Source organism: Saccopteryx bilineata, chromosome 2 (genome assembly GCF_036850765.1).
Source record: "Saccopteryx bilineata isolate mSacBil1 chromosome 2, mSacBil1_pri_phased_curated, whole genome shotgun sequence".
NCBI classification, from domain to species: Eukaryota; Metazoa; Chordata; class Mammalia; order Chiroptera; family Emballonuridae; genus Saccopteryx; species Saccopteryx bilineata.
Window position 1 is genome coordinate 281,699,387 of NC_089491.1, and position 27,445 is coordinate 281,726,831.

The 27,445-nt window shown below is 36.5% G+C and overlaps 1 protein-coding gene across 3 annotated transcripts in view; it reads right to left on the reverse strand.

The window, feature by feature from the left end:
* The window catches only part of KIFAP3 (kinesin associated protein 3), a 130,252-nt gene that overhangs the window by 58,602 nt on the left and 44,205 nt on the right, over positions 1–27,445 (reverse strand). For all 3 annotated transcript variants that reach the window (XM_066261117.1, XM_066261119.1, XM_066261118.1), the window contains exons 11-14: positions 9,561–9,661; positions 1,959–2,067; positions 655–767; positions 191–356 (exon numbers count right to left, since the gene is read on the reverse strand). In XM_066261117.1, coding sequence (XP_066117214.1) covers positions 191–356; positions 655–767; positions 1,959–2,067; positions 9,561–9,661 — 489 coding nt within the window. The remainder of the gene's footprint in view (positions 1–190; positions 357–654; positions 768–1,958; positions 2,068–9,560; positions 9,662–27,445) is intronic.

Below are 27,445 nucleotides of genomic sequence, written 5' to 3' on the forward strand. Positions count from 1 at the left end.
AAGAAGGCAGGATAGGAAAGGGAAACACTAATTGTCAGGAAAGAAAGAATACATACATATAAGGAGGCCCAGTGAGAAAGAAACTACTGTGCTACATGCTATAACAGTGATCACAAACACTGCCCTCGTGGCCTTACCCACAACACAAAGAGATAAATGACTGGGCGAAAGTGAGATGCTCGGCACAGACCTGGTTTTAGCTTATCCTTGAGATACGGAACCAGCTTGTACTCCTTAAGGACCAGTTCCCAGTCTAAGTCTGGAATTGTCAAATTTGCCAGCGTTCCCAAACACTCAATCACAAACTCCTCCTCTTCATCGTTAGAGATCTGGGCTGCAAGATCCCCAACATAATCCTGAATGAAATAGAATTTTAATACAAATTTAAGATACGATTTCTGCAGAAGAGCCAATCCAGTAATTTAACCCATGGAAAGGAAAACTAAGTATCAAACCTGATTCTCTTGTTTTAGTAATTCTGAGCTTTGAAGGGTAAGGGGGCTCACGGTGAACTGGTTTAAGCAGGAAAACTGGAGTGATCATGGAGGGTTTTGGGGGGTCATAAAACAAAACCAATATTCAAGCTGAGGCGGAAACTTCTAGGAGTTAATCCTACAAGGACGCTGATGATAGGAAGCCCAAAGCTATACTTACAATAAATAAATTTTTAGTTGGCCCATCGTGCTGGGAAATGTTCCTAATCATTTTCATCAGCAATGGGTCCTTGAACTTGAGAGCCCTCTTCATCAGCATCTTCAGCCCATTTCCTGACAGAAAAACCAGATTCTCTAATAAAATTAACGTTCACCTAAGTTTCATGATTTTTTTTTGCTTGTAGTTCGCAAAAAACCCAAATTTGCATGCAGTAAAATGTGTAAATCCTAAGTGTTCAAAAGATTCACTTTGAAAAATGTATGCCTCTGTGTAATTCACCCCCATAACAAGAATGTTTCCATTCACTCGGGTTCCTTGTGCCCCAGTCAATACCGTTCCCCAAACACAATCACTTTTCTTCTTTTCTTCTCCTCCTTATTAAACACAGACTATTTTCTGCCTGTTCTAGAATTTCACACAAATGGAATCACACAATACGTGCTCTTTCGTGTATAGAATACACGCCACAAGCTTCAAAAATGTAAATGGTCACTGACCCAGAAAAACTGTACTTTTAAGAATTCATCCTAAGACTATAAAAACAGAAATTTGGAAAATGTCACAGAAAGGAAAATTACTACATTGTTGTTTGTAACAGAAATGAAGGGCCAACAAACTAAACACCCAAATTAGCAGATTAAACTATAGAAAATCCTTTAATGAGTTGATTTGCAACTCTTGGCAATTATGGTTTATAAAAGTATTTAATCACAGAGAATTCAATATATTATTAACTTAAAAAAAAAGTCACCATACATAGCGAGAAGAATCCCATTTTAATTTAAAAACATGTAGAAGAATTGCACCACTATGATTACCTCTGGCTAGTGAGAGTCAAGATTTAAACTTTTTCCTATTTGCTCATCTGTACTTTTTGTAACAAACGTGTACTTTTCAATAAGAAAAAACTACCAAGGAGACTAGGAAATATTCTAATGAATGACAAGCAATTTTGTAAAGATACTATAGAAACAAATACCTAACAAATTTGTATTGTACTATCTTACATGGTAACAGATTACTTTGCAAATTAAATGTTTTGTTTCATCTAGAAACTATTTTTAAAAATCAAATTTCAATTAAGGGTAGCTGACCTTGGTTTATGAAATGTTACTGAAGGATGTTTCTACTCATGATATAAGACTATCTGAGTCTATCTGACCTTTTAGGAGTATTAGCTATAATTTTTAAAAACTATTTTAAAATAGGATTTATATAGCTACTATAATTCCTTATTATCTATTTCCCATCCTATGCCAATTTCCACACATAGGAGGTTATCTATGAAGCTCAAAGGCACTAACCTTCACAGATGAGCTGTACATTCCTTTTGTTAGCAGCAAGATTAATGCAGAAAGAAATCAGTTCCAAGTCAATTCGTTCATCTGAACATTCAAAGAGCATCTTCATTAACTAGCAAGAAGCACAGGGAATATTTTACTCAAGAAGACACAAAAAAACCAGAATTAGTATCTTATCACAATATAGGCTATATATTAGAAATAATATAACACAATGACGTTTTAACACATAGCAGTGGTACACTCACTACTGAATAACTAAATGAATAAATGGTTAATGAACTACTAGATGCTCAGCAGTAAATATAAACCCCCAAGTAAAGTGGAGAATACAAAAGAAATAAACCCTATGCATAAGGAATTTGAAGTTGTATAGAAGTAGAGTGTTCTGAGTAGAGAAGATACCTTGGTCAAATGCACAAGGCAGAAAAGAACATGGTCCCAACCTAGGAACTGAGAGGGCAAGCGTGACTGGAGGTGGCAGCAGTGCTGAGATAAGATGGTAAAAGCCAGAGCAGGCAGGGTTTTCAAGTACATGTTAAGGATTTAGGGCTTCATCCTAAAGATAATGGAAAGCCATTAAAAGCTTCTAAATAAGGGAAGTGTCAGGATAAGATCCGGGTTTCAAAGAGATCTGGCCAGTGTAGAAAAACAGACTAAACCAGGGTCAGGAAAACCAGCTATGAGGGTAGAAGCAACCTCCAGGTAGCTGATGGCCTCCAGACTGGGTTGATAGTGGGGATAGATATATAAGGATGGATAGAGATACATTTAGGAAAAAGAATCAAAATAGGATTTAATAACTGACTAGATGATGGGGTTATAGGTAAGGAAGGGTCTAAGATAACTCCAGGTTTCTACATCAAAATGGATAGTGGTACCAACATTAGCCAAAAAAGAGAAACTAGAGTAGGGGAAGAATGGAAAGGGAAGAGAGTGACTCTGGTTTTAGGTGTGCTGAGTTTAAGCAGCCAATAATCTAGTACCACTGGTTAGTAAAATAAATGTAAGCCTGGGTTTAGAAGAAATGTTTGGACTAGAGGCATAATTTTAGGAATTGTCACATGTGGTTGATAAATGAAGCTGTAGGCTGGTTCTGACTATTTGGGCATGGGTATAAAATGAGGAAAGAATTCTATTTAAAGTTAAGAAAAGGGGATGGAGGGTCAAAGCAGCAGCAGACAGAACAGAGGGAAGAATAAGGTGGCACCTATACCAGGCAGCAGTAACCTAGATTTGTCATGATAAGAGACAAGAGGAGAAATGAACAACTATCCTAAAGGAGAAATGAACAAACTATGCACTATAGTTTTGAGAAGCTAGTCTTCTATTGATTAGTAAATGTTAGACCCTATTCTGCTAAATCTTATTTTGGTTATTCTCTCTGTGAATTCCAGATAACTTCTAAGTTTTAAGAAGGACACATGGTCAACACAAAAATCAATCATATTTCTATGTACTACCAATGAACAACTGGACACCGCATTAAAAAACACAAACCCCAATGGAAAACTACTCAGCCATAAGAACTGATGATATAGTGCCATATATGACAACATGGATGGATCTTGAGGACATTATACTAAGTGAAATAAGTAAATCAGAAAAAGCTAAGAACTATATGATTTCATACATAGGTGGGATATAAAAATGAGACTCAAAGACATAGATAAAAGTGAAGGGGTTACAAGGGGGAGGGGTTGAGCAAGGGGAGTAAAAAGGGACAAATATAATGTGACAGTAAATGATTTGACTTTGGGTGATAGGCACACAACACAATCAACAGTTCAAATGCTATAGAGATATCTCTACCTGAAACCTGTGTACGCTTATTATTCAATGTCACCCCATTAAATTTAATTTCTAAATTAAAAAAATATATAAATCCACTTATAATTTTTTTTTATTTTTAGAGACAGAGAGAGAGTCAGAGAGAGGGATAGATAGGGACAGACAGACAGAAACAGGGAGAAATGAGAAGCATCAATCATTAGTTTTTCATTGCGACACTTTAGTTGTTCATGGATTGCTTTCTCATATGTGCCCTGACCGTGGGGCTACAGCAGACCGAGTGACCCCTTGCTCAAGCTAGCGACCTTGTGTCTAAGCGAGTGAGCTCTGCTCAAACCAGATGAGCCCGCACTCAAGCTGGCGACCTCGGGGTCTCAAACCTGGGTCCTCCGCATCCCAGTCCGACGCTCTATCCACTGCGCCACTGCCTGGTCAGGCTCCACTTATAATTTCTTTAAAAATACAATATTTGGGTATAATTCTAACAAAATTACACACAAACTCATATATAAAATTCACTATATACTGAAAACTACGGAGTACTATAGCAGGTTGTTATGTAAAGTCTCTTTTCTCAGAGGGCAGGTCTTTAACCACAAATGCTGCTAATGGAATCTTTGGGTAAAGGGTCATTAACACTTAATGTTACAGGCAAAAAAAATTCTATGGCAAAAATAAAGTAATTTAAATTTATTGGATTTACATTAAACAGATTTTGCTACCTATCTATAAATTAATGGCCAATTGAAATTAAATTACAAATTAATAAAAATGTAGGCGACAATCCTTTCATTAATGTAATTAGTATGTTTGTCATACTCATTAAAAACCTACTATAGATTTCTTCCAAACTTTTACTGATACAAGAAGCTTTTTGTAATAACAAAGATACGTTACATCAAAGCAAAGCTCTAAGAAGGCAAAATATCGGTTGCTATTTTCTTGAAATTAACCTTGTAGGATGAAAACTGCCTTTAACAAATGGGGTTACAAATAATTTGTTTAGAAGCCAAGGGTTTTTATTTTTTATAATTCCCATGTTACATCCTGTGGTGAAATAATCAGCAGCTAGATTTTTTTTTTTTAAATGCATAATTTGAAATCTTATCCATTCCCAACCCCCCAAAATCAAGAGAAATTAGGACTAAATGTGAATTAAATGTATCATGATACAGAATTAGTTTTTCATAATAAGAAAGAGAAACACTTCAATTTTAATTAAAGCATTCACATTTTAAAATAATAGTTTAGTTCAAACTCCATGTGCAACATGATGTCTTTAATTTGATTGCTACCCATGGCACTTCAAAGGGAAATGTAATTGCTGACAACTAGGAAATATTAAAACTAGATTTGTTCTGCTTTAACTATGTCCATTGTCATCTTTTACTAATTTAACAGGAAGGCACTAAAAAGGCCTCAGCCTGCGCAATGAAGAGGCAATAGTGTTCAATCAGACAAGTCCCATACTGAGTATCAGATACCAAAGACCCACGACTGAAATCACTGTGTCTAGACTCTCTGGCACCTGACTTTACTTATTTACCAGTGACCAGAGGCCAACCCCCACAGCTCTCTGTATTCACATACACCTCTACCACCCCAGCCCCCTGCCCAAACATCTTTGAATGATTACGGCAGAGCTTTGCATGCCTCAGGAATCTCTTCTGACTGGCTACTCCCTAACTCTGCTGTTTGAAGTGATGCTCTGGGTTCTGAACTTCAGCAGATAATGGCAGGCAGGAGCAAAGGGGGCTGTCAGAAAGGACGTTTACCAGCATTCAGCTAAAAAGAAGCACGGAGATCAAAGAGGGGCCAAGCAGGACAACTGTGGTGGAAAACATGTGGATCACGATGAAGACCCCTTGTGCACTGTTCTAGGGTGAAATATTAAATAACACCATGACATCATTACCTAAACATGTACTTTGATTGGCCACTCTATTTCCAATAAATACTTTTATAAGCATCTGGATGACATTTGCACCTATTTAAACAAAACATGCATCTTAGAGATCTAAATAACAATGAACTGTTAATGTGTACTTTTAACTATTATTAGAATACAACTATTAACTCCTGGTTATCCCCAAGTATAGTATGTTTACCTGAAACAATTCACCCACTGAGACCATTAAGATCATATGTAAAGGAAGACTTGCCCTGGCCCCCAAATTTTGCAGAATACTGACATAACAGGGAAAAATCAGAATACACTGAAATCAAAGGCAATAAAGTACAAAAGAAGCAAAGCAGTATAATATTGGAAGAGATAAGGCCCACTGAATATATAATTACCTCCCCTGAATGTTAAATAATTTTCAAAAGTAAACTCTAATGATAGGTTTAACCTCTAAAACACATATAAGGACAGCAGGATTTAAATTGGACTACGAATGGGTCTAAAATAATAGTACCTTACTTTGTATAGTGTTTTATAGTTTAGAAAAGCTCCTTGCCATATATATCTAATGTAATTAAGGCATATGAGCAGACTGCACATCCACTTTGATCACTGAGACAGATATGAATGATGGCTGCACACTGCTTTTCCCCTTTCAAAGTTATTTTACCCTTGTTATTTCAAAAATTCATTTGTAATACTTGATCTTTACTAAACAAAAACTAATGTGCATAATCTCAAAGAGAACAGAGTATTACATCAACTAAAATATTCTGAATCTCAGATACAGCTTTATTTAATAAATAGGTTAATCAGTTGTCACAAATGTGCTTAAAATTTTATTGGTGTTATTTTATAAACATTACTTCAAATAGCCAATACCTCTGAAATGAGTACCATTTTTAATTCCTGAGAGAAGCTTGGAAATTTCTATTTAATTTCAGATTTGCTTTTCATAATTTTTTTATTTTATAGTGAACCTGGAACTGGGTAGCAATCAAACTATGTCAACTTTTCCCTAAACATGTCACAACTGAGCTTATAAAGCACAAGTTATAAGCTGGGTAACATTTTAGGAACAAATATACTCTAGAACAGTGGTAGTCAACCTGGTCCCTACCCCCCACTAGTGGGCGTTCCAGCTTTCATGGTGGGCGGTAGCGGAGCAACCAAAGAATAAATAAAAAGATAGATTTAATATAGTAAGTTGTTTTATAAAGATTTATTCTGCCAAACTTAGTGAAAATCCGACATAAAGTACTTGGTAAGTAATTATTATTATATGCTTTAACTTGCAGTAATTCTGCTTTATAAATTTTATAAAGTAAAGTTACTTCCCTACTTTATAAATCACCATTACTGTGGAACTGGTGGGCGGTTAGAAAATTTTACTACTAACAGAGATACAAAAGTGGGTGGTAGGTATAAAAAGGTTGACTATCCCTGATCTAGAATATCATTTGGTTTCCCATAATATGACCTCATACTAAAAAGCTTCCGCATGTTGATGAAATAATTTGATAATATAACCTCACCTATTTCTATTATTTCAAAAATATAAATACTGACCACTAAATCTAAATGAGTTTTAGAAGATTTTGTTCATAAAGTACACATCATAAATGTTCTGAAAACCTCATTGCAGAAATGTTTGATGTTAGAAAATTATCTATCAAGGAAACATGCATGAATATTGTTCTAAAAAAGGTTTGAGAGAATTTTCTACATGTAAAGTTGTCAATTGCAGTAGTAATAAAAATGTCTCAAAGGTAACTTAAACAGGCTCTTATTTCTGATTCTTTATTTAAATAAAGTTTTGTATTTTATGTCTGAGATTATACTTTCTAAGACAGAAGGGTAACTCCAAGATCAAGATTCAACAAAATAAGTTTTCCATCCCGTTTTAGTTTATATTTTTCTCTTTTATTTAATGCTATTCTTTCAAAAATCTAATCTGGATAAAAATAGTCAATCTAGGCAAGAATATTATTTTTCGCTGGCAGCTTTCCAATTCGTATGCTGTAGTCAATGAAGCTCTGACACTAAATGGGACTGAAAAAGGAATACCCTTTGAAACTGCAAAACAGAAACCCTGGGAACATATGGAGTGAGACAATAGTAAATCACCTGTAATCTCCCTTTGACATGGCTACTTTTTTATTGAAAACTTGTTTGACAAAAAGTTTGATTACACTTTGCATTGGCTACAGCCTGATGTGTGTTATCTCTAGGAGAAGCCTCGCCTTGTTAGATAAAATAGACTGTATACTCTTTAAAGGATGTCTATTTCCTATAAACAAGTGTAATTAGCTTATCTCCTAAAAGGCTAAGAAATTATCCTTGAGAGTTTATCAGTTTTTAAATTGCATGTAGATAAAGCGTTAAAATTCTGGAATATGAAGTTCAATTTTAGCACTATCTTACTGATTTGACATGAATAAAAGGATGGTCAATTAATAAAAAAGAGAAAGTATGCCCTATTTATTACTAATTAATAATTTTCAAGTATTATAAATTTAATAACTTACATTAGGCTAACAAGCAATTGCCTTTTAGGAGTCTTTAAGACCAATTCCATTTAATACGAATGACCTACTATGCAGAGTCTTCTAAAGTGTTTTTAAAAGTGCTATTATTCAAAATCTATGTACTCTGGTTGATCAATATCACCCTGTTAAATTTGTTTAAATAAATAAATAAAAGTGCTATTATTATTGTATATTATATATCCAACAATTTTGCTCTATTTTAGAAAACCATTTTACAGAAAATAATGTAATAATAACCAGCCCACCCAGTGTTTTAATCATCAGATAATCAAATTATTGGAGCTCAGTTTAATAAAGATTAATGACATACTAGTTACTCTATGAATAAAAATTTCCTGAGAGTAAAATAATATATGTATAGAATCTCTCTACCCTTAAAGTCCATGTGAAAAAAAAATCACTAAACTCCTTCAAAGACAAGTATACCTAACATGAAATATATCAAGCAACTGAGAACTGTGCTATAAAAATAAAATAATTTTGATGAAGCATTTTCTCATCAGAGAATGTAAGCACTTAAAACCATCAACCATAACAGAAGTAAAGGGCAAGTGACAAAGTTGGGAAATGTTTGTAATATGACAAAGTTAAAATAGTTATTATGTATAATATATATATCTCTTACAAAAAATGTTCAATCTCAGCAACAGTCATAAAAATGCAAAGAAAAAAAAAAGACATAAACACTCCATTTTCAGAGAAATAATAATATCCAGTGTTGTCAAAAGTGAAATGCTACTTGGAAAAATAAACATATATTTTTAGAAGGTAATTTGGCCACAAGTGTCAAATTATACAAGTGTTCATACCTTTGACCTAGCAATCCTACTTTTAGGAATATAAACTAAAGAAAAAGAGATATGGATAAGCATTTGTATACTACTATATAATATTCACTCCACATTTTTTCCATTTGCTTATATATGTTTACTTACATTTGTTTTTATGTCATAAACTAGAAAAAACTAAACATACAATTTAACAATACTTAAATTATAGCACATTTATGCAATAGAATATTCTACAACTATTAGAAAATTTTTAAGACTGTTCAGTGACATGGGAGAATATTCATGGTCTATTCAGTAAATAAAGCAATCTAAAATTACATATAGCATAAAATCCCAATATATTATTCTTTATGTAAAAGGAAAGGAAATATACCAAAATGTTAATGATTATCTCTGCATCTGGGATAACAAAGTTATTTTCATTTTATACAGTCTGTACTTATAACAAATTTATGTTATAACAGATTTTTAAAGGAAATTTTTAAGAAAAAGGACATCTGGCAAATGAAGAGAAAAAAGTGAAAATATCTATTTTTTAAATATTCTTTTTAAAAACACTGAACACACTTACCTGTGGTATACAGTCAGTGTATGCGAACATCGACTTAAAGCGGTCGTCCATGCTGATGTGGTAAAGGACACACATTGCTATCTGTTTGTAGTTTTCATTGCCTGGGAATGAGAAATCATGGAAATGGTGATTTATATGTATATGATTAGTTTTTTGGGTATAACACACTCAAATTAATGCATTAAAACTTTTAAACTACTGAATCAAATCCTTTTGTAACCCTCATCTAGAAAATAGTTCAAGCTCTCAATTTCAATTCCAAAGTCTGGAGCAAACTATCTGTGAAATATCACTAATTTTCAAGACATAATGTGAATTTGGAAGATATATTTTTGAGGTAAAAATAAGAATCAAGCCCAAGCCTAGAAATTAATCATTTTCAGCATCCAACTATAAAACTGGCCTCCCACCCTTACATTTTCTTTAACAAAATATGTGATTAACACAGTTCACTGCAAGCAATGATGTATAAGAAACAGTCAACAAGAGTGCATCATATTCCTAAGAATAAGAAACTGGAGAAATAATAAAAATAATTAAAAAAGTCAAATAGCATTTGTAATATTAAAAAATACATGATAAAATGCTAAAGGCTATGTACCGAACATAGTCTATAATGTAAGAACTGTCTCAGAACTTCTAAGGTAAAATAATTCTAATGTTATACGCCTTGAAACAAAAAAAGAAAAGTAAATGATATATCATAGATTTGAAAAATAAAATGGGGCTTTAATACATCATGTAATTATTCTACCTGTTTTCAGATAGACCATATTTTAAGGAACTATTTATAATTTCAAAGTCAGAGATTAAACTAGAGCTAGGCAAGTTGTTTAGCGAAAAAGTTCAATCCCCAAAACAGTATACTTTTTGAAAACTCTGGACTATAGGAAATCCTCAAAGATATTTAGTGTTAAGAAATCAAGCATTCATGTAAATTCAGTTGATAAATAATATATCAAGAAGATTTTTAAATATTTTAAAATGAGGATAAGTTCAGCACATTTATCCTTGTGTCCACCATAGCACAAAATTACCAAAATAGTATTTTTAAAAAGTTTTGTATTCTTACTGAAGTTTTTCATATCTTAGGCTTATTTTAAGATGGTTATAAATTCTTACAAGGTGTAATGCAGCATATAAAAATTTCTCAATAAATATTTGCTGATTGATTCTATTTTTAATACTTCAACAGCATGGTGACTATAGCTAACAATACTGTATTATATATTTGAAAGTTGCTAAGAGAGTAGATCTTAGGAGTTCTCACCACACAATAGAAAAATAACTATGTGAGGGTATGGTAACTAGCCTCACTGTGTTGACCATTCTGCAGTACATACACATATCAGACCATGATGCTGTACCCCTGAAACTTACATGTTATATGTCAGTTAGATCTCAATAAAGCTGGAAAAAAGAACAATATTATATTAAATAATCACTCTCACTAAAGTGGACAAGAATTGTTCTCAAGCAGTGTTAGATTTTCAGAGAAAAGCCAGGTGCTAGGAGCTTACAAGGTGAGTACATAGAATAGTCAACAGAGGCGGTCCTGCCCTGTAGTGAAGAGCGCATGCGCTGGAGGTCGGCTCAACTTCAAGGCGTGACTCTGCCGCTACTGGCTTTATTGTAAAGCAATTAGTTCTGAATCTGACACATAATAAACCAATTCAATAAATAGCATTTCGCACTATCATTATTTATGTTGACAGCAACATTCTTCTGTTTTACCGACAGAGCAGAACTATGACGTGCCCCTAATACATATGCTGCCTTTGGGTTCTTGATCCTCAAGACTGGACCAGAGTTAAGAGTAAAAGTAGGTGCGGGAGGCTGCCGAGGTTTCTGAGATGGGTGAGACAAGATCAGGGTATACTCTGGGCCTGTGGCTGAGTCACATGTCACCTTCCTGCAAAGCTCTGCTGTTCCAGAAGCATGGGTTTGGGAGAGTCACAGCACCCACAGGGCTCTGCTCTCCTAAGGGCCCTTCGTTATTCTCATTCTTACTGGGCTACAAATTCCGTAATGGAAATAAGGTCGTGAAAAGGAAATCATCGTAGTCTCTAGATTATTGCCACCCGTGGGTTCCTCCACCACCCCCTGCGCCACCAATACTGTGACTCTTTCCTCCTTCTCTCGGACAGCCTGCCCGCATCAGAACTTCACATCACTCCTACAGGGGGGAATGGTCGTGAGGGGGGTTATGAGGAAGTGAAAGGACACAGAGAGAAGTCCGAGAACACTGGGCACCACCCTCCCAATGAGCTCCAGTCCCTCTATTATCTTTAAGCCTCACGTGCCAGGCAAATCAAACCTATAGGTGCATGCCCCCTGTGGGACAGAAAAGCTGGAGTATGACTAGCACTGCCCCAGGGCTCGCTCTTCTCCGGGAAGTGTGGAAGGTGACAGCAGATCTAAGGGGACTGCAACACTGCACTCGCAGGGCTGTGTCACCCAAGTTGCTGATACGACTTTCAGATTTTGTCTGGGTGAAGGGTCCCTAGAATTCAATCAAGTGATTTGCAAATATCTATAAAACTGATTTTTGTCCCTTTTCATACTTATGTAGAGAATAAAAAAAGACAAACTGATCCTTGCCCTTTTATTCAGAAAACAGATATAAATATTTTATAAATGGTCTTGTTACCCAGCTGTTGCCTTGATGATTCTAATTCAAATCCTGTTACATATCACATATTCCTTTCTCCTCTAAAGCAGTGGTCTCCAACCTTTTTTGGGCCACGGACCGGCTTAATGTCAGAAAATATTTTCACAGACCGGCCTTTAGGGTGGGATGGATAAATGTATCACGTGATCGAGACAAGCATCAAGAGTGAGTCTTAGATGGATGTAACAGAGGGAATCTGGCCATTTTTAAAAAATAAAACATCATTCAGACTTAAATATAAATAAAACGGAAATACTGTAAGTTATTTATTCCTTCTCTGCGGACTAGTACCAAATGGCCCACGGACCGGTACCGGTCCGCGGCCTGGGGTTTGGGGACCACTGATCTAAAGAACTGCAATATGTAAATGATAATCACAGCATATACACCACAGATACATTATTCACTGATTCATTGATTCAATAATTACATAAATGATTAATTTGATAAAAATACAGCCTTTAACTTGACGTCTAGCAGATATCTGATAGTGACAACAAAAGACAAAGAACTTTAGGACAAAAGTGAAACCTAGAGAGAAAAGGTCTGGAAATAAGCTGAATGCCTCTCTTCAAACACAGCTGCATATAGAAAGTAGAGGCTTTCCGGCCACCAACATTTATTATTACTTAAAGGCTAATTTGCAGATCGTGTAGCAATAAATAGCCATTAAGAGAGATTAAATGATCCAAGTAAAATAAGAGCTTATCTTTTATTATAAGCTAATAATCTTCTTTGTTCATTGAAATAAAAAAATATCTTGGTTCTTAAAACATAAGCCTCAAAAACCAAACAAGACAGACAAAAAAACCACACACCTAACAATCTTGTATATCCTAAACAAATTCGAGGGTCTGGAGGGTATGATTTTCTCCTAAGAATTCATGACCAAAAACCATAAACTACAGCTAACCAACTGTGATTCCTCCACATCCTACAAATGGCAGGCCTTTCAGAAGGGCTCCTTTAAGAGGCATAGACATCGATTATTTCCTAACAGCATCTCAAGTAAAAACAGGCTGCCAACAGTCGGTATGTTGGCATAGCACCAAAGGCCCCGGGAATTGTGAGCAGAGCACTGAAAAGAGTGAATATTTTGAGAACGAGGCCTTAATGACTGGAGGTGGATTAGTCAAATCTGTTCAAGTAATAAGGCCAGGGTGGAAAAAAAATGGCCAAGTCATTACAATTCTTTCAGTATTTATGGTCATAAACATGAATCATGATGAACTCACTGGCTATTAAATAAAGAGGTCATAAGTACTTCGATAGGATTTCCACAGGAATTCCCCATTAATTAGCTGGATCATTATTTGGAAGTGTTCCTGAATTATCTTAGCAGTTGAACAGCCATTCCCCCCAAATTGGTCATTCCCAGCTGAGGGCAGTTAATGTCTTAACAAACTGGTCATTAACTCCAGTAACTGATTTTGTGGGAATTACTGCACTTATAAAATATAGTCAGGAGGGATTTTTTTTTTCTTTTTAAAGAAATTTGCAGCTGTAGTTCAGCTGAAACAGCTGAAAGAGGAAAAAAAAATCAGCTCTTTGGGCTGCTCTCACGATCGATATTCTGCCAATTAAAGGGCAAGAGTAAGCTGATGAGTTTTGAATTTTAAAATGTCTTCAGTTTTTTTCATCTCTGAAGCGATTAGTAAAAACACCATTTAGCTACTAATTTTGTAAGACACTTGGGATTTTCCATTCACAGTTCAGTCACGCAGAAATAGGAGTTCTGAACACCAGAACTTGACGCCAAATTTCCGCTTCTGCAGTAGACCCAGCCCAACACTTTGTAAAAACAGAGTGAGAACACAAGTTATGGGCCACATCATTAGCCAGATTCTCAGTCCCTTTTACATTCCATGTCTTTGTTCAAAGTAACAAGCTCCCTTTGAAGCCACAAAGGCCCCTGAAAAGATAAGAGAAATGGGAATACAAGCACCCTTCTTTTAGAGTAGAGCAGCATGAAGGTGATATATCACCCCTAGAAAGGCTATGTGAACACAACAGAGTTCAAAAATCACAAGTGTCTTTAAGTTTCCTATAGAGTTAGAGTCCTTAAAGCTCTGTCAATATAGTAAAAAAGCCACAGGCAAAAACACCATTATAAGACAACTGCAACAATTATTGAACAAGTATATTGAATATGTTGAAATATACTAAAAGTATATTGGTGGTATATTAGAATAGCTTTGGTACATGTCTTCCTGTAATTTTATATTTATTAGGGCACATACTGCAGATACATACCTAGTCTAATTAGATAGCCTTAGTTAAAAGTTGAAGAGTCCAATTTTTAAGAATGCAATTATATTAGCTAGTCTACTTTATAATGTATATATTTGTTCACAGTCAAACCTAGTAAAGATTTTAGATACATAGGGAAAATGACTATTTATAGGTTACAATGATCAGTATGAAAACAAGCTTAATAGTTTTGTGATATAATGGTTCATGAATAAATGACATTTGTGTACAATTAATTTAAAAACTGTAAGAAGATAAAACTATAAGTCTACTATTACACATAACAGCACATTCACTAAATAAGTCCTCTAAAATTCAACATTTTTGATGCACTTGAATGCTTTCTTAGTGTGTACAATTGTATATTCTGCTGTGTAGTTTATTTTTCAAATATTTTCAACATGTTTTCAGTTATTTTATTACCTTGTCTGTAGTATTCTTTTATTATATCCAGAGCATACCACAACAACTTCTTTATAATACACGCTACAGAATATGCATACTTGTGGTACAAATGATAAGGACCAAAATAAAGCCCTTAACAATGAGTGCTTTCTAGCTTCCAGGTCCACATCACCGACTTAATGTGCTCTGGTCAGCTTTTACCATCCAGAAGTGGAGACACCCCAGGCAATATTCACACACAGAGTATTGGAACCAGCTGGTGATAGAAGAAGCTTAAGAAAAAAGGCTTCTTGATTTAATTGGGAAAACAGGAGGAAGCATAAATTTTACTGCCATTAATAACTTCAAGCAATCTTGATATGACTCTACCTCACCCTGACGGCTAGACATGTGCTTTTTGTTAAAGCATTTGCCACATCTAACCCCTATTGTTGGCTCACTTGATCAGGTAAGAAAATGTAGGTTTATTTATAGGATAATGAGGCCTATTAAAATTGAGAAACAGGGCAGTAGTCTATGAGGAGCTGCGTTCCAAAACAGATGTGTGAAATTCCATAACCGTTTTGTAATAAACAGGCCAAATGAAGTTATTAAAAAAAAAAATCTACTTTAAGTTTCTTAAAGAAACCTTCATAAAGGCAACCTAGTTTTTTTTAAAAATAGAAAACACCTCCTAATTGGAAAACATTTTATTTCAAAAAGTTTTAATAATCAAGTCAGAAGAGGCCATTTATAACATATTATACTCTTCAAAAAAATAAAGACAAGCTTTATTTCTTCAGTTTATGATACTTTTGATGAATTAAAAGTCATATTAATATGCAATGAAAAAAGTAAATTTCACATTATAGAGGAATTTCAAAGGTGCTCAGAACTTTTTCCAATTTTCTTTTAAGGATCTAGGACAGAATGGTCAAAGAAAATAACCCTTAATTTTTAAGCAATCAAAGTTTAAAGTCCAACAGTATCTGCTCTGGCCATCTCCAAAAATAAGGGAAATCAGACCTGTCTCAAACGGAAGAAATCTAAGCTTTATCACTTAACTCTTGACCTGGCCTGACTCCCTCCATACTGATAAACCTTCCCACAGCCTTGGAAAATGCCCTGAGACCCACATTATTAAGATGAATCAGGTGCCATCATTCCTCCCAAAACCACTCCGGGTCCCCTCACAGAATATAGCAACATTTGTGCGGATTTAGAAAAATTTAGAAACTCTCATTTACCTTTCGGTGAAGAGAATACAGTCTAGCATCACTCTGATTAAATTTAGGATCCTTTTTGAAGCGATCCATGTGGAATTGCGAAACACGTATGACAGTGTGCTGCTGAACCTAGGAATCCCAATTTTCCTGCCATAACCAATAAAATTAGTTTAAGCGCAAACTGGCCATGCAAATTAGCAGGCGTTTTGAGTAGAGACTGACATGATTTAACAAGATTTTAATAGGATCACTGCTGTGTGCTATGTTAAGAGAAGACGAAGGCAAGGGAGGAAGCACCAAAACCGACCACATAGGATGCTACTGTATCAGGCAGGAAGGGGACGGTGGTGGCTGGACCAGCGTGGGAGCCGCTGTGTTCAGACAGAGCTGACGGATCTGACATACTGGATGTAGGGCAGGAGAGAAAGGATAAAACCTCCCCAGTTTTGGTTGGTTAACTTGAAGTTTCCATTTATGGAGATAGAAAAGACTGTAAAACTAAAGGGTTTAGGGGGGACTGGGGATGGGGGAGCTAATTCAGAATGTTTAAATCTCGGGTACTTATAAGGCATCTGTAATGCTGGTGGCTGAGGCCAGGCAGATTCACATTGGATTTGGGCGGATGGTAGAGGAACTGTGGAGCCGGAAAGCGTTGGGCCATTCCGTTTAATAAAGTCTCACAAGGACGGATGAGCACGCAGGCAGGGGAAACCGCCTCTCAGGCAAACAACGGCAAGAATGGCCTTGACAGTGGTGGGCAGGCCATCCACCATCTGCAATCCCTGAGCACAAGCACCCATAGGGGTACACAGGCCACACACACGTGGCACTGCCACGCGCTCACGCACCAATTAGGCCAAGTGGTTGTAGCTGGTAATTCTGCGAGCAAGCCTAACCCAGCTGCCCCAGCATCCAAGTGGCAATGTCTGGATTAAGAAAACAGGGATGGGGCTGAAATTATGTTTCTATTTACATCAGCAAAGTCTAGGTAGTAAGTACAGACAGAGAAAGCCCGGGGACTCAGTCCTGGGGTGGGTGGGGTGGGATGGGGTGTGTGTATGTGTGTGTTCTGTGCTTAGAGATTGGGGAGATAGGGTGGAGGGGAGAATGAGAAGGGCGAGGTACTTGGGAGGAAAACCGGAGTCTTGTGTCCTGGAAAATCAATGAAAAAGGTTAAAGGAGGGGAGAACTGTATCAAATGCTGTTCGTAGGTTGAGTAATGTGAATGCTGGAAATGGACCACTGGATTTAGCAACGGAACTGGACCACAGTAGTGTGATGAGGTGTGTGGGGAAGAAAGATGAGAATAAAGGCCTGACTGGAAAAGATTAAAAAGAGTACAGAACAGTGAGAAAGATAATTGAAGGGATATAAACAGTTATAGAAAGGATAAAAGAGAGAAATAGACCCAGAAAATGAAGACAACTCTTCTGAGGCATTTTGCAATAATGGAAAGACAGGAAATGTGATGATAGCTGAAAGGTGAAAGAGTAAAGTGAGAGTCAAGGAGAATTTTTATTAAGGTGAAAGAGAGCATATTTGTATGTGGGTGGGAATGATCTACTGGAGACGGAAAACTTAACGCTATGGAAAGAGGGGAATTTCTGGAGGAAGGAACTGAAGTAGGTGAGAGTGAGTGGGGTCAGGGAGCGCTGACCTATGGGGAGGCAGGGGCACGGCCGTCCATCATGATGATGGGGGAGAAGCAAAGTATAGGCAGAGACAGGCAGGACGGTCAGTGTGGCAGTGAACTCACAGACGTTCTCTTCTGTCCGCTTCTACTCCATCAGTGAACGAGGAAGCAAAACAAGGTCATTTCCAGAGAACAAAGATGAGGATGAGGCTGGATTTATGAGAAGGCAGAGAAATGAAATTCTCACCTAGGAGAGTGGGGGAAATGACCACACAAAGAAAATGTAGTATGACCGTGGGGCAGCGTTGAAAGCCTGGTATTATGAGTTAAACTGTACGTGGCCGGCTGTCGGTGCTCAGGGTTTTCTGTGTCAACAACCCCACACCAGGTCATACATTCCCCACCCCTTTCACAAAGTATCAAAGAATCTGGTGAAAATGACGAAGATGAGAGCGGTTGAATACGCAAATGTCCAAAGAATAAGGCAAGAAATATAACTAAATGTCTAAGATTAAGAGAAGGTAAGGAGTTACCTTAGACCGAAGAATGGGAGGGTTAGGGTCATGCCTAGAAGTCCACATCTAAGATCAAGAAAATATATTTTTGGCAAAACCAAACATGTTTTCTAACTGTATTTAAGCAGCTAATTTGAGACTCCTGGTGAATTATTACTACCAGGAGTGTTTTCAGTTAACAGTAATTTCAGTTAAAGGAATGCTCTAATTCAAAGTGTGCTCTGAGGACCCCTAAAGGAGATCCCCAAAGTCACACCACTTTTATAACAATACTAATATATTATTTTCCTTTTTAAACTCCTACAAAAGGCTACATGACATGATACACATGACACACATGATATATGATATCACAACAAATTGTTGAGTGAGATATGAGAGCCAGCTGTTGTCTATTAAGCCTGACTTTAAAGAGATTAAAGAGATTTACAAATTGTGAAACTAGGCCATTCTTCTGAGTTTTGTTTTGGAAAAAAATTACTTTTCATAAAAATATTTATGTCAACATGTAGATTTTTTTCTTTTAAAATGAATAAAATATTTAAAATTTTTCTGTTTTAATTTTGCCTACTATAAATATTCACTGATAAAACCACTCATAATTAAAAGCTCTTTGGGGATCCTCAATAATTTTTAAGAGTTTGAAGTGGAGTCCTGAGACAAAAAGTTTGCAACCAGATGCTCTAACCACTGAATTCCTACAACCTCCTGATAAACAGAGAAGACTCACAAAGAGCAGAGAAATTGTGGAAAGTGGGGATTGCCTATAGTTTATGGGCAGCTACTTTATCTGCCTAACCATTAGGTTAGCTGTGTGCCTCCTCAATTTTTCTTTTAACAAATGCAAAAATTCTAATATGCCCAATGAGACCTGTGTATTTTATAAGGCAGATTTCCTTGAGTTAAAATTCCTTTGAAAATCAAGTCAAAAATTGAAAAGCTGACGTGGAACCTCAAATATTGCTCAATTTAAAATACAGTATTACTATCATTCACAAAGAAAAAAATGTAAATAGACTCAAAATTGTCTAAAAGAGATCACCAGTGAAATCTGGTAGTTTTAAAAGTAAAGTCATTAAGTGCACCCTCTGTAATGCACTCTGTCATGTGACATTTAAACCTCATGCACGAACCAGTGTCCTGAGAAGCGAGGCTGTTCCCCAGAACACATCGCATGGTGTATTTGTGCTCGCTCCTGTACTAATCCTGTGCTAACTTCACCATCCCCAAGCACAGCAGACAGAACTCAGCTCGGGAAACACCCAGCTAAAACAAGTGAGAGATGCAAAAACACCATTTGCCTGGTGCATCACACGGAAAGCTAAGAATATTTAGTTTTTCAAGCTGCTTTTGAAATACTATCAGTGCCTTCTCAAGGGAACTGAGGAATCCACTGTGACAAGGAATTTCCGTGCCATCTCCCAACCCAGGATACTCTGACATAAGGAAGCATTCCCGAGACCCGTCAAAGTCAAATGCCTGAAGGACTTATGACAAGGGAATATATTTTTTAATGTCTGATTTTCAGATGAGCCAAAAAAATCTTTAAACACTTCAAAAAAGTTAACTCAATATCATAAAAGCTTGAACAAACTGCCTATCATTTGGTTAAGTAAAGCCAAGCTTTCCAGGTCCAATTCAATTAGCATATAATCACATATGCTGAAACCTTGGCTATGATAGGTGTCCAAGATGAAAACATCAAGTTACTAGGCATAAGAATTTCAAATACAGGGATGAAAGGAACTGAAAAGATGTATAACTGATACTGAATTAGGCAGAGATAACTTCACAGATCCTTATGACATCTTAGGAAAATACCATATCAAAAAACAAAATAAGAAATGAGTCATTTTGGTGGTATTTAAGAAAAGAAAACCAAAGGAATATTTAGATATAAAGTTTTCTATGAACCCAAATAAAATTTTGAAACATTTGGAGAGAGAATGCAATTTTCTAAGCCTTGGAAAAGATCAAAACTCTTCAAACCAATCAATTCCAAGATGAAGTGGAGAAAGAAAAATTTAAATAATAATTTCTAAAATTTCTTATTTCTCTTTATGTGTCCCTGATGGCAAAGGAAAAAAAATCAAAAAACTTTAAAAAATGCTTTATATGATAAAACAAGAGTAAAATAAATGCTGGTAATATTGAATTACAGTTCACTCAGAGTCTCACATGGCAAAAAAGCTGAATTATAACAAATTCTCCTCTGCCTTTAATAATTATTCAGATCCCCAAACCTTCCTCCATTTCATACACATTTTTCAGTTATTCAGCAAGTCTCACAACAGCAGGGGTCGCAATGTACTAGTTAAATATTTCAGTATACACAAGAAGGGAATTAAATGTTCACATAGCACAACTTTATTGGAACCTGAAAGATTCATGATTCATTGTACTCTAGTTAAAGTAATCTATTATTAAGTATAAAAAGATTTTTCAGTTATGGGGTCTCCAAATAATAATACAGAAAACCTACTTAAAGTCTGATAGCATTTCCAGTTGAAACAGAATCCCTTAAAAATCACTTTTAAGAAGTTCCACCACATGTACAGCCCCACAAAACTGCTATTGCATTTTGTGCATCTTTTAAAATATAATTTCTATATATAAATTGAGCAATTTTTAAATTCAGTCATCTGTCAACCTGAACAAATATTAAATGGTGAATTTATTTCTAATGAAAAAATAAACTGACCACTCATGCTCTACACACTAATTCCTTCTCCATGAATATGGTGAAGAAACTGTCGCCCAAGTTCTTTCACTATTTGATAGATAGAGGCTTTTTATTTTTTAAAAATTTTCATTCCTAAGAATCACTCCCAAGTATTTGCCAAGAATAACTAGATTGTCAACTGTTCAACACATTAAAAGTCCAGCAGAGACAGTGATATTTCTGAAGATTTGAAGGGAAAGAAGTCTAATCACTCCCCTAGTTCAATGTTTTTCAACTGAACTTCAAAAACAATAAGAAAACATAAAATCAGTGAGTCATAAGTAGAATAAAAAACAAAAAAAGCAGAAAATATACTGCATTACACACAGAACTGGTAAATACTCTTTGTGAACATATTAAAAATTATATGTTAATCAAAAGGCATATCATAAATAAAAATAATGTATATTAATATACACATACATACACATCACATACATGTTATATGATGGGTTATAATGTCATATGTATCTTACTATAGATTGGGGTAAAAAGTGTTTGAAAGTCTCTGCTCTAGGTGAATTATTTCCTATCCCTGTAAAATGTATAATGTGTCCTTACCACAGTTTTCATATAATTGTAATGGCCAAAGATCAGAGATATTAAATGTTTCATTACTCAATTGAGAAGCTTAGTTTATTGTGTTAAGAGTTAATGATTTATTCTCCACACAAGTAACATTTATATTAACAAATGTAAAAATGACTTCTAATAATCACTTATCAGGAAATCATTTATACACCAAATGCCATTTCTTTGAACATAGCAGAGCACAGACAAGCAAAATAGGTTTCTTCACAGTCAAAAGAAACGTTGCAAAGTCCATGCAATAGACATTACTAGGAAGAGAACCCTTCAGGCATTCATTTGGAATTCATTTTTAACAAAATATACACTTCAAATAAGTTCAGCTGTCATTTTCCAAGCCCACAGGAGATTAGAAATATATCATTAGAGGAGAGGAAAATTGCTGCTATGGAACTGCTGCTGGTACAGAAGAAATGAGAAGTGACAGCCAAGGACAAGGGGGAAAACAGGAAAACTGTACGTCAAGATTAAAATGGCATGGCATTCAGGAGCCACTGGGCAAGGGGAAATACCTGAGCACAGTAGTATTTGCAGCCCTGTATAATCAATTATCTCCAGAATCACAAACCTGAATCAGTGATAAAAACAGTAACAGCTAATATCTATTGAGCACTTGAACCCAGGTCCTCTGCTCCAAAGCCTGTGGTTTTAACTACTGCACTATACTGCTTCTCAATAAAAATTTAAATTATATTCATGTTATTATGGTAAATTTAAGAATATATTTAACAAAAGAAGGGTGTAATCAACTTAAAAGAACTATATACAAAATAATTAAATATACTTAATAGTATAAGCCTGAAAAACTTTAAAAAAAAATTTCTGGAGGAGTGACGTCAGAGAAATGGCGATGTGAGGAGCGCGACCGACAAATCTCCCCAAAATTTCAACAAGTTCATCAACCAGAGACAGAAAAATCTATCCTTGGAGCGTCCAGGAGTTCCACACACTGAAGGCGAAGGTAGGATCGAGCGAAAAATTGACTAAATATATAATCAACCCTGAAGGAAATAAGTCGGACAACGGAACACTCTGCCTTCCTCACTAACCTGAGCAAAGGCTGCTTTCAGTTGGAACTGAGAGTCAGGGGGGCTGAGGATGTGGAGGAAGCTAGGCTGTGGCACGGACGTTCATTCAAGCCGAGTTAAGAGTGTGTCTGGTGATTCAGCCCACGCGAGCAGACACCCGTGCGAGCCATGAGCAGCAGCCGCCAGTGGCACGCGGGGAGTGCGCCAAAGCGAACTTCCCTACGCCCGAGCTTCTCTGGACGGGCGGTGCGCCTCACCCAGCCATTCAAGATAACAATCAAGCATCTGGGGAGGGGGCACGGGCAGCTTGTAGTCCTTTCTGAAGCAGATCGGCAGATCCAATTGCTGAAATTAGCTTAACCCACAGTCTGCTCACCTCCCAACTGACCTACGCGGCTCTAATTGACAAAATCTCTCTCCATTCAGTGATCTAAGATAAGAAGCATGATATTTTTTAGTGCCCCTTGCTAAAGGGGTGGGGGCAATTTCTGATTGGCAGAGCTTTCATACTCAGGGATATATGCTAAAAAGACTTGGCAGATGTTAAGACCTCCTGTACTGCAGGCAACAACTAGGGCATCTTCTTCCCAGCCAAAACAGGTTACAAAGTGTGGAAAGCCTGGGGAGAGTGGTCCCACAGAGTGCTAGGTGTGCTGAACAGGCCTGGAGGCTCATAGAAAGACACCTTGAGAGCAATTGGCTCCCAGCCCCGCCTGATTACGCTGGTGGCTCTGACTGCCAGAGCCTTACCTAGAGCCCTGCGTTGAGTGGGGATAGAGTGGGGATTTGCCAGCTCTTGAGCCTCTTACTCCCCAGGCAGAGGCAGAGGCAGAGGCAGAGGCAGAGGCAGCCGCAGCCTCATAGCTGGATTATCAGACTGCTAATTCAGGAAGGACAGACTAGGAGAGAAGCTCTGGGAAAACGGACTCGCTCATTGTCGGAGCCTGCAAACGCTAACAAGCCTTGTCTACCAACAAGACTGAAGCCTAATATATGATATCGCTTTAGAGTCTCATCAACTGCAAATCTCTACCTAAGCGTGCCACAGGGGTACAGAGTCACCAACCAGGAAGAGGGAGAGGAAAGAAAAAAGAAGAAGAAGTTAACTTCTCAAAATCAAAAAAAATCCACAGACTATAACTTGTTCCACTATTTTTTTGTTTCTTTCATCTTCTTGCCTTTATTATTATTATTTCTATTTCCTCCACCTTGGTCCTTTTATTCTCTGCCCGTCTTATTCTTTCCTCTTCTTGAACTACACTACCCATAAGTGTTACATTTTATTTCTTTTCTTCTTCCTTACTTTCCATGAGGGTTACACTCTAAAACCCTTAACTCTCTCTCTCTTTTTGTTTTTTTCCTCCTTTTCCTTTTCCCCTTTTTCTTATTTCTCCCTCTTTATTAGTTTCTTCTTTTCTCCTTTTACTTTTCCTCTCATTCAACCCTCAATCACAAACAAATTATTTAATTTGGGACTCAAGTTTGTTTTTGTGTGGCATTTTGAGTGGTTTTTTTTTTTTTTTTTGCATTTTTTTTCTGAAGCTGGAAACAGGGAGAGACAGTCAGACAGACTTCCGCATGTGCCCGACCGGGATCCACCCGGCACACCCACCATGGGGCGACGCTCTGCCCACCAGGGGGCGATGCTCTGCCCATCCTGGGCGGCGCCATGTTGTAACCAGAGCCACTCTAGCACCTGAGGCAGAGGCCACAGAGCCATCCCCAGCGCCCGGGCCATCTTTGCTCCAATGGAGCCTTGGCTGCGGGAGGGGAAGAGAGAGACAGAGAGGAAGGTGTGGTGGAGGGGTGGAGAAGCAAATGGGTGCTTCTCTTGTGTGCCCTGGCCGGGAATCGAACCCGGGTCCTCCGCACGCTAGGCCGACGCTCTACCGCTGAGCCAACTGGCCAGGGCTTGGGTGCTTTTTACTTCGCTTTTTAACTCATTAGCATTCCTCCCAACCCAGGATCTCCATTCTATTTAGTTTTTGCTCCACTTAATACAATAGTTTTTTTTTCTTTTTCCTGTTTCCCTCTTATCCCTCTCATTATAGCTCTTAGTCGACCATCAGTTACAAGCAAATCATTTTATACTTGACCAAAATTTTTTCTTTTTTTGCATTTTGTGGGTCCCTATTTCCTTTTTAGCCCCTTGAACACTTTCCCCCAACTCAGGCCCTCCGTTATAGGCAGTTTTTGTTCCATTTAGCATAATATAATTCACAGTTCATCACGATATTTTCCTAAGGAGGAGGGGAGAGGAGAGTAAGAGAAGAAATAAAAGGAGGAGGGAATAATAAATTATTATTGGTTTTTTTTCCAAATTTTTTTCCATTCTTTTTTTACTTTTTTTTATACTTTTTATTCTTTATTAATTCTCATTAGTGCTATCAACAACACCACCCTCAGATGCCATTAAGAAAAAGGAGATCGAATATCATAGATACAAAAGATAAAAAAGTAGCACAGATAGATGTGGAAAAATCTATGGAGAAAAATTTAATATATTGGAAACCTTGGAGCTAAATGACAGAGAATTTAAAATAGAAATCCTAAAAAAACTCAGATATATACAAGAAAACACAGAAAGGCAATTTAGGGAGCTCAGAAAACAACTCAATGAACACAAAGAATATATTACCAAGGAAATTGAAACTATAAAAACAAATCAGAAGAAATGAAAAACTCAATTCATGAACTGAAAAACGAGTTAACAAGCTTAGCTAATAGAACAGGCAAGATAGAAGGTAGGACTAGTGACATAGAAGACAAGCAACTTGAGGCACAACAGAGGGAAGAAGAGAGAGACTCAAAAATTAAAAAAATGAGAAAGCCCTACATGAATTGTCTGACTCCATCAAAAAAAATAACATAAGAATAATAGGTATATCAGAGGGAGAAGAGAGAGAAAATAGAATGGAGAATATATTCAAACAAATAATAAACGAGAACTTCCCAAGCCTGTGGAAAGAACTAAAGCCTCAAATTCAAGAAGCAAACAGAACACTGAGTTTTCTTAACCACAACAAACCTACTCCAAGGCACATCATAATGAAAATGGCACAAACCAACGACAAAGAAAAAAATTTCAAGGTAGTCAGGGAAAAGAAGAATACAACATATAAAGGCCTATTAGATTATCATCAGATTTCTCAGCAGAAACTCTACAAGCTAGAAGAGAGTAGACCTAAATATTTAAAGCCCTGAAAGAGAGGAACTTTCAGCCAAGAATACTATACCCATCAAAGCTATCCTTCAAATATGAAGGAGAAATAAAAACATTCACAGATACAGAAAAGACGAGGGAATCAGAAAACCCCCACTCCAGGAAATACTAAAGGGGGTTTTCCAACCAGATTCAAAGAACAAAACAAAACAAAACCACAAGTAAAAGCTCCACCAAGAACACAATAAAACCAAATTTAAACTATGACAACAAAAGCAAAAAAAAAGGGGGAGAGGACGGAGATGAACAGTAACAAAGGACGATGAAGTGCAGAAACACTCATAAGATAGGGTACTACAATGAATATGGTAGGTACCCTTTTCATTACTTAATGGTAACCATCCTTGAAAAAACCACCACAGAAGCACATGACTTAAAAAATGTAGCAACAGAGGAAAGAAGTATGGAATACAAACAAACAAAAACAAATGATAGGAAAACAAAAGAGAAGAATCAAACAAGATACAAAACTAACAGAAAGCAATTTATAAAATGGCAATAGGGAACTCACAAGTGTCAATAATTACACTAAATGTAAATGGACTAAACTCACCAATAAAAAGACACAGAGTAGCAGAATGGATTTAAAAAGAAAATCCAACTGTATGCTGCCTACAAGAAAACACATCTAAGCAACAAGGATAAAAACAAATTCAAAGTGAAAGGCTGGAAAACAATACTCCAAGCAAATAACATCCAAAAATAAGCAGGTGTAGCAATACTCACATCTAATAATGCTGACTACAAGACAGAAAAAGTACTCAGAGACAAAAATGGTCATTTCATAATGATTAAGGGGACACTGAATCAAGAAGACATAACAATCCTTAATATATATGCACCAAACCAAGGAGCACCAAAATATATAAGACAGCTACTTATTGACCTAAAAACAAAAACGGACAAAAATACAATCATACTTGGAGACCTCAATACACCACTGACGGCTCTAGATCGGTCATCCAAACAGAGAATCCATAAAGATATATTGGCCTTAAATGAAACACTAGAGCACCTGGATATGATAGACATCTACAGGACACTTCATCCCAAAGCGAGAGAGTATACATCTTTCTCTAGTGTACATGGAACATTCTCAAGAATTGACCATATGTTGGGCCACAAAAATAACATCAGCAAATTCAGAAAAATTGAAATTGTACCAAGCATATTTTCTGATCATAAAGCCTTGAAGAATTCAACTGCAAAAAAGAGGGGAAAAAAACCACAAAAATGTGGAAAGTAAACAACATACTTTTAAAAAATGAATGGGTCAAAGAAGAAATAAGCGCAGAGATCAAAAGATATATACAGACAAATGAAAATGACAATACGACTTATCAGAATCTCTGGGATGCAGCAAAAGCAGTGATAAGAGGGAAGTTCATATCACTTCAGGCATATATGAACAAACAAGAGAGAGCCCAAGTGAACCACTTAACTTCACACCTTAAGGAACTAGAAAAAGAAGAACAAAGACAACCCAAAACCAGCCGAAGAAAGGAAATAATAAAAATCAGAGCAGAATTAAATGAAATAGAGAACAGAAAAGCTATAGAAAAAATTAATAAAACAAGGAGCTGGTTCTTTGAAAAGATCAACAAAATTGACAAACCCTTGGCAAGACTCACAATGGAAAAAAGAG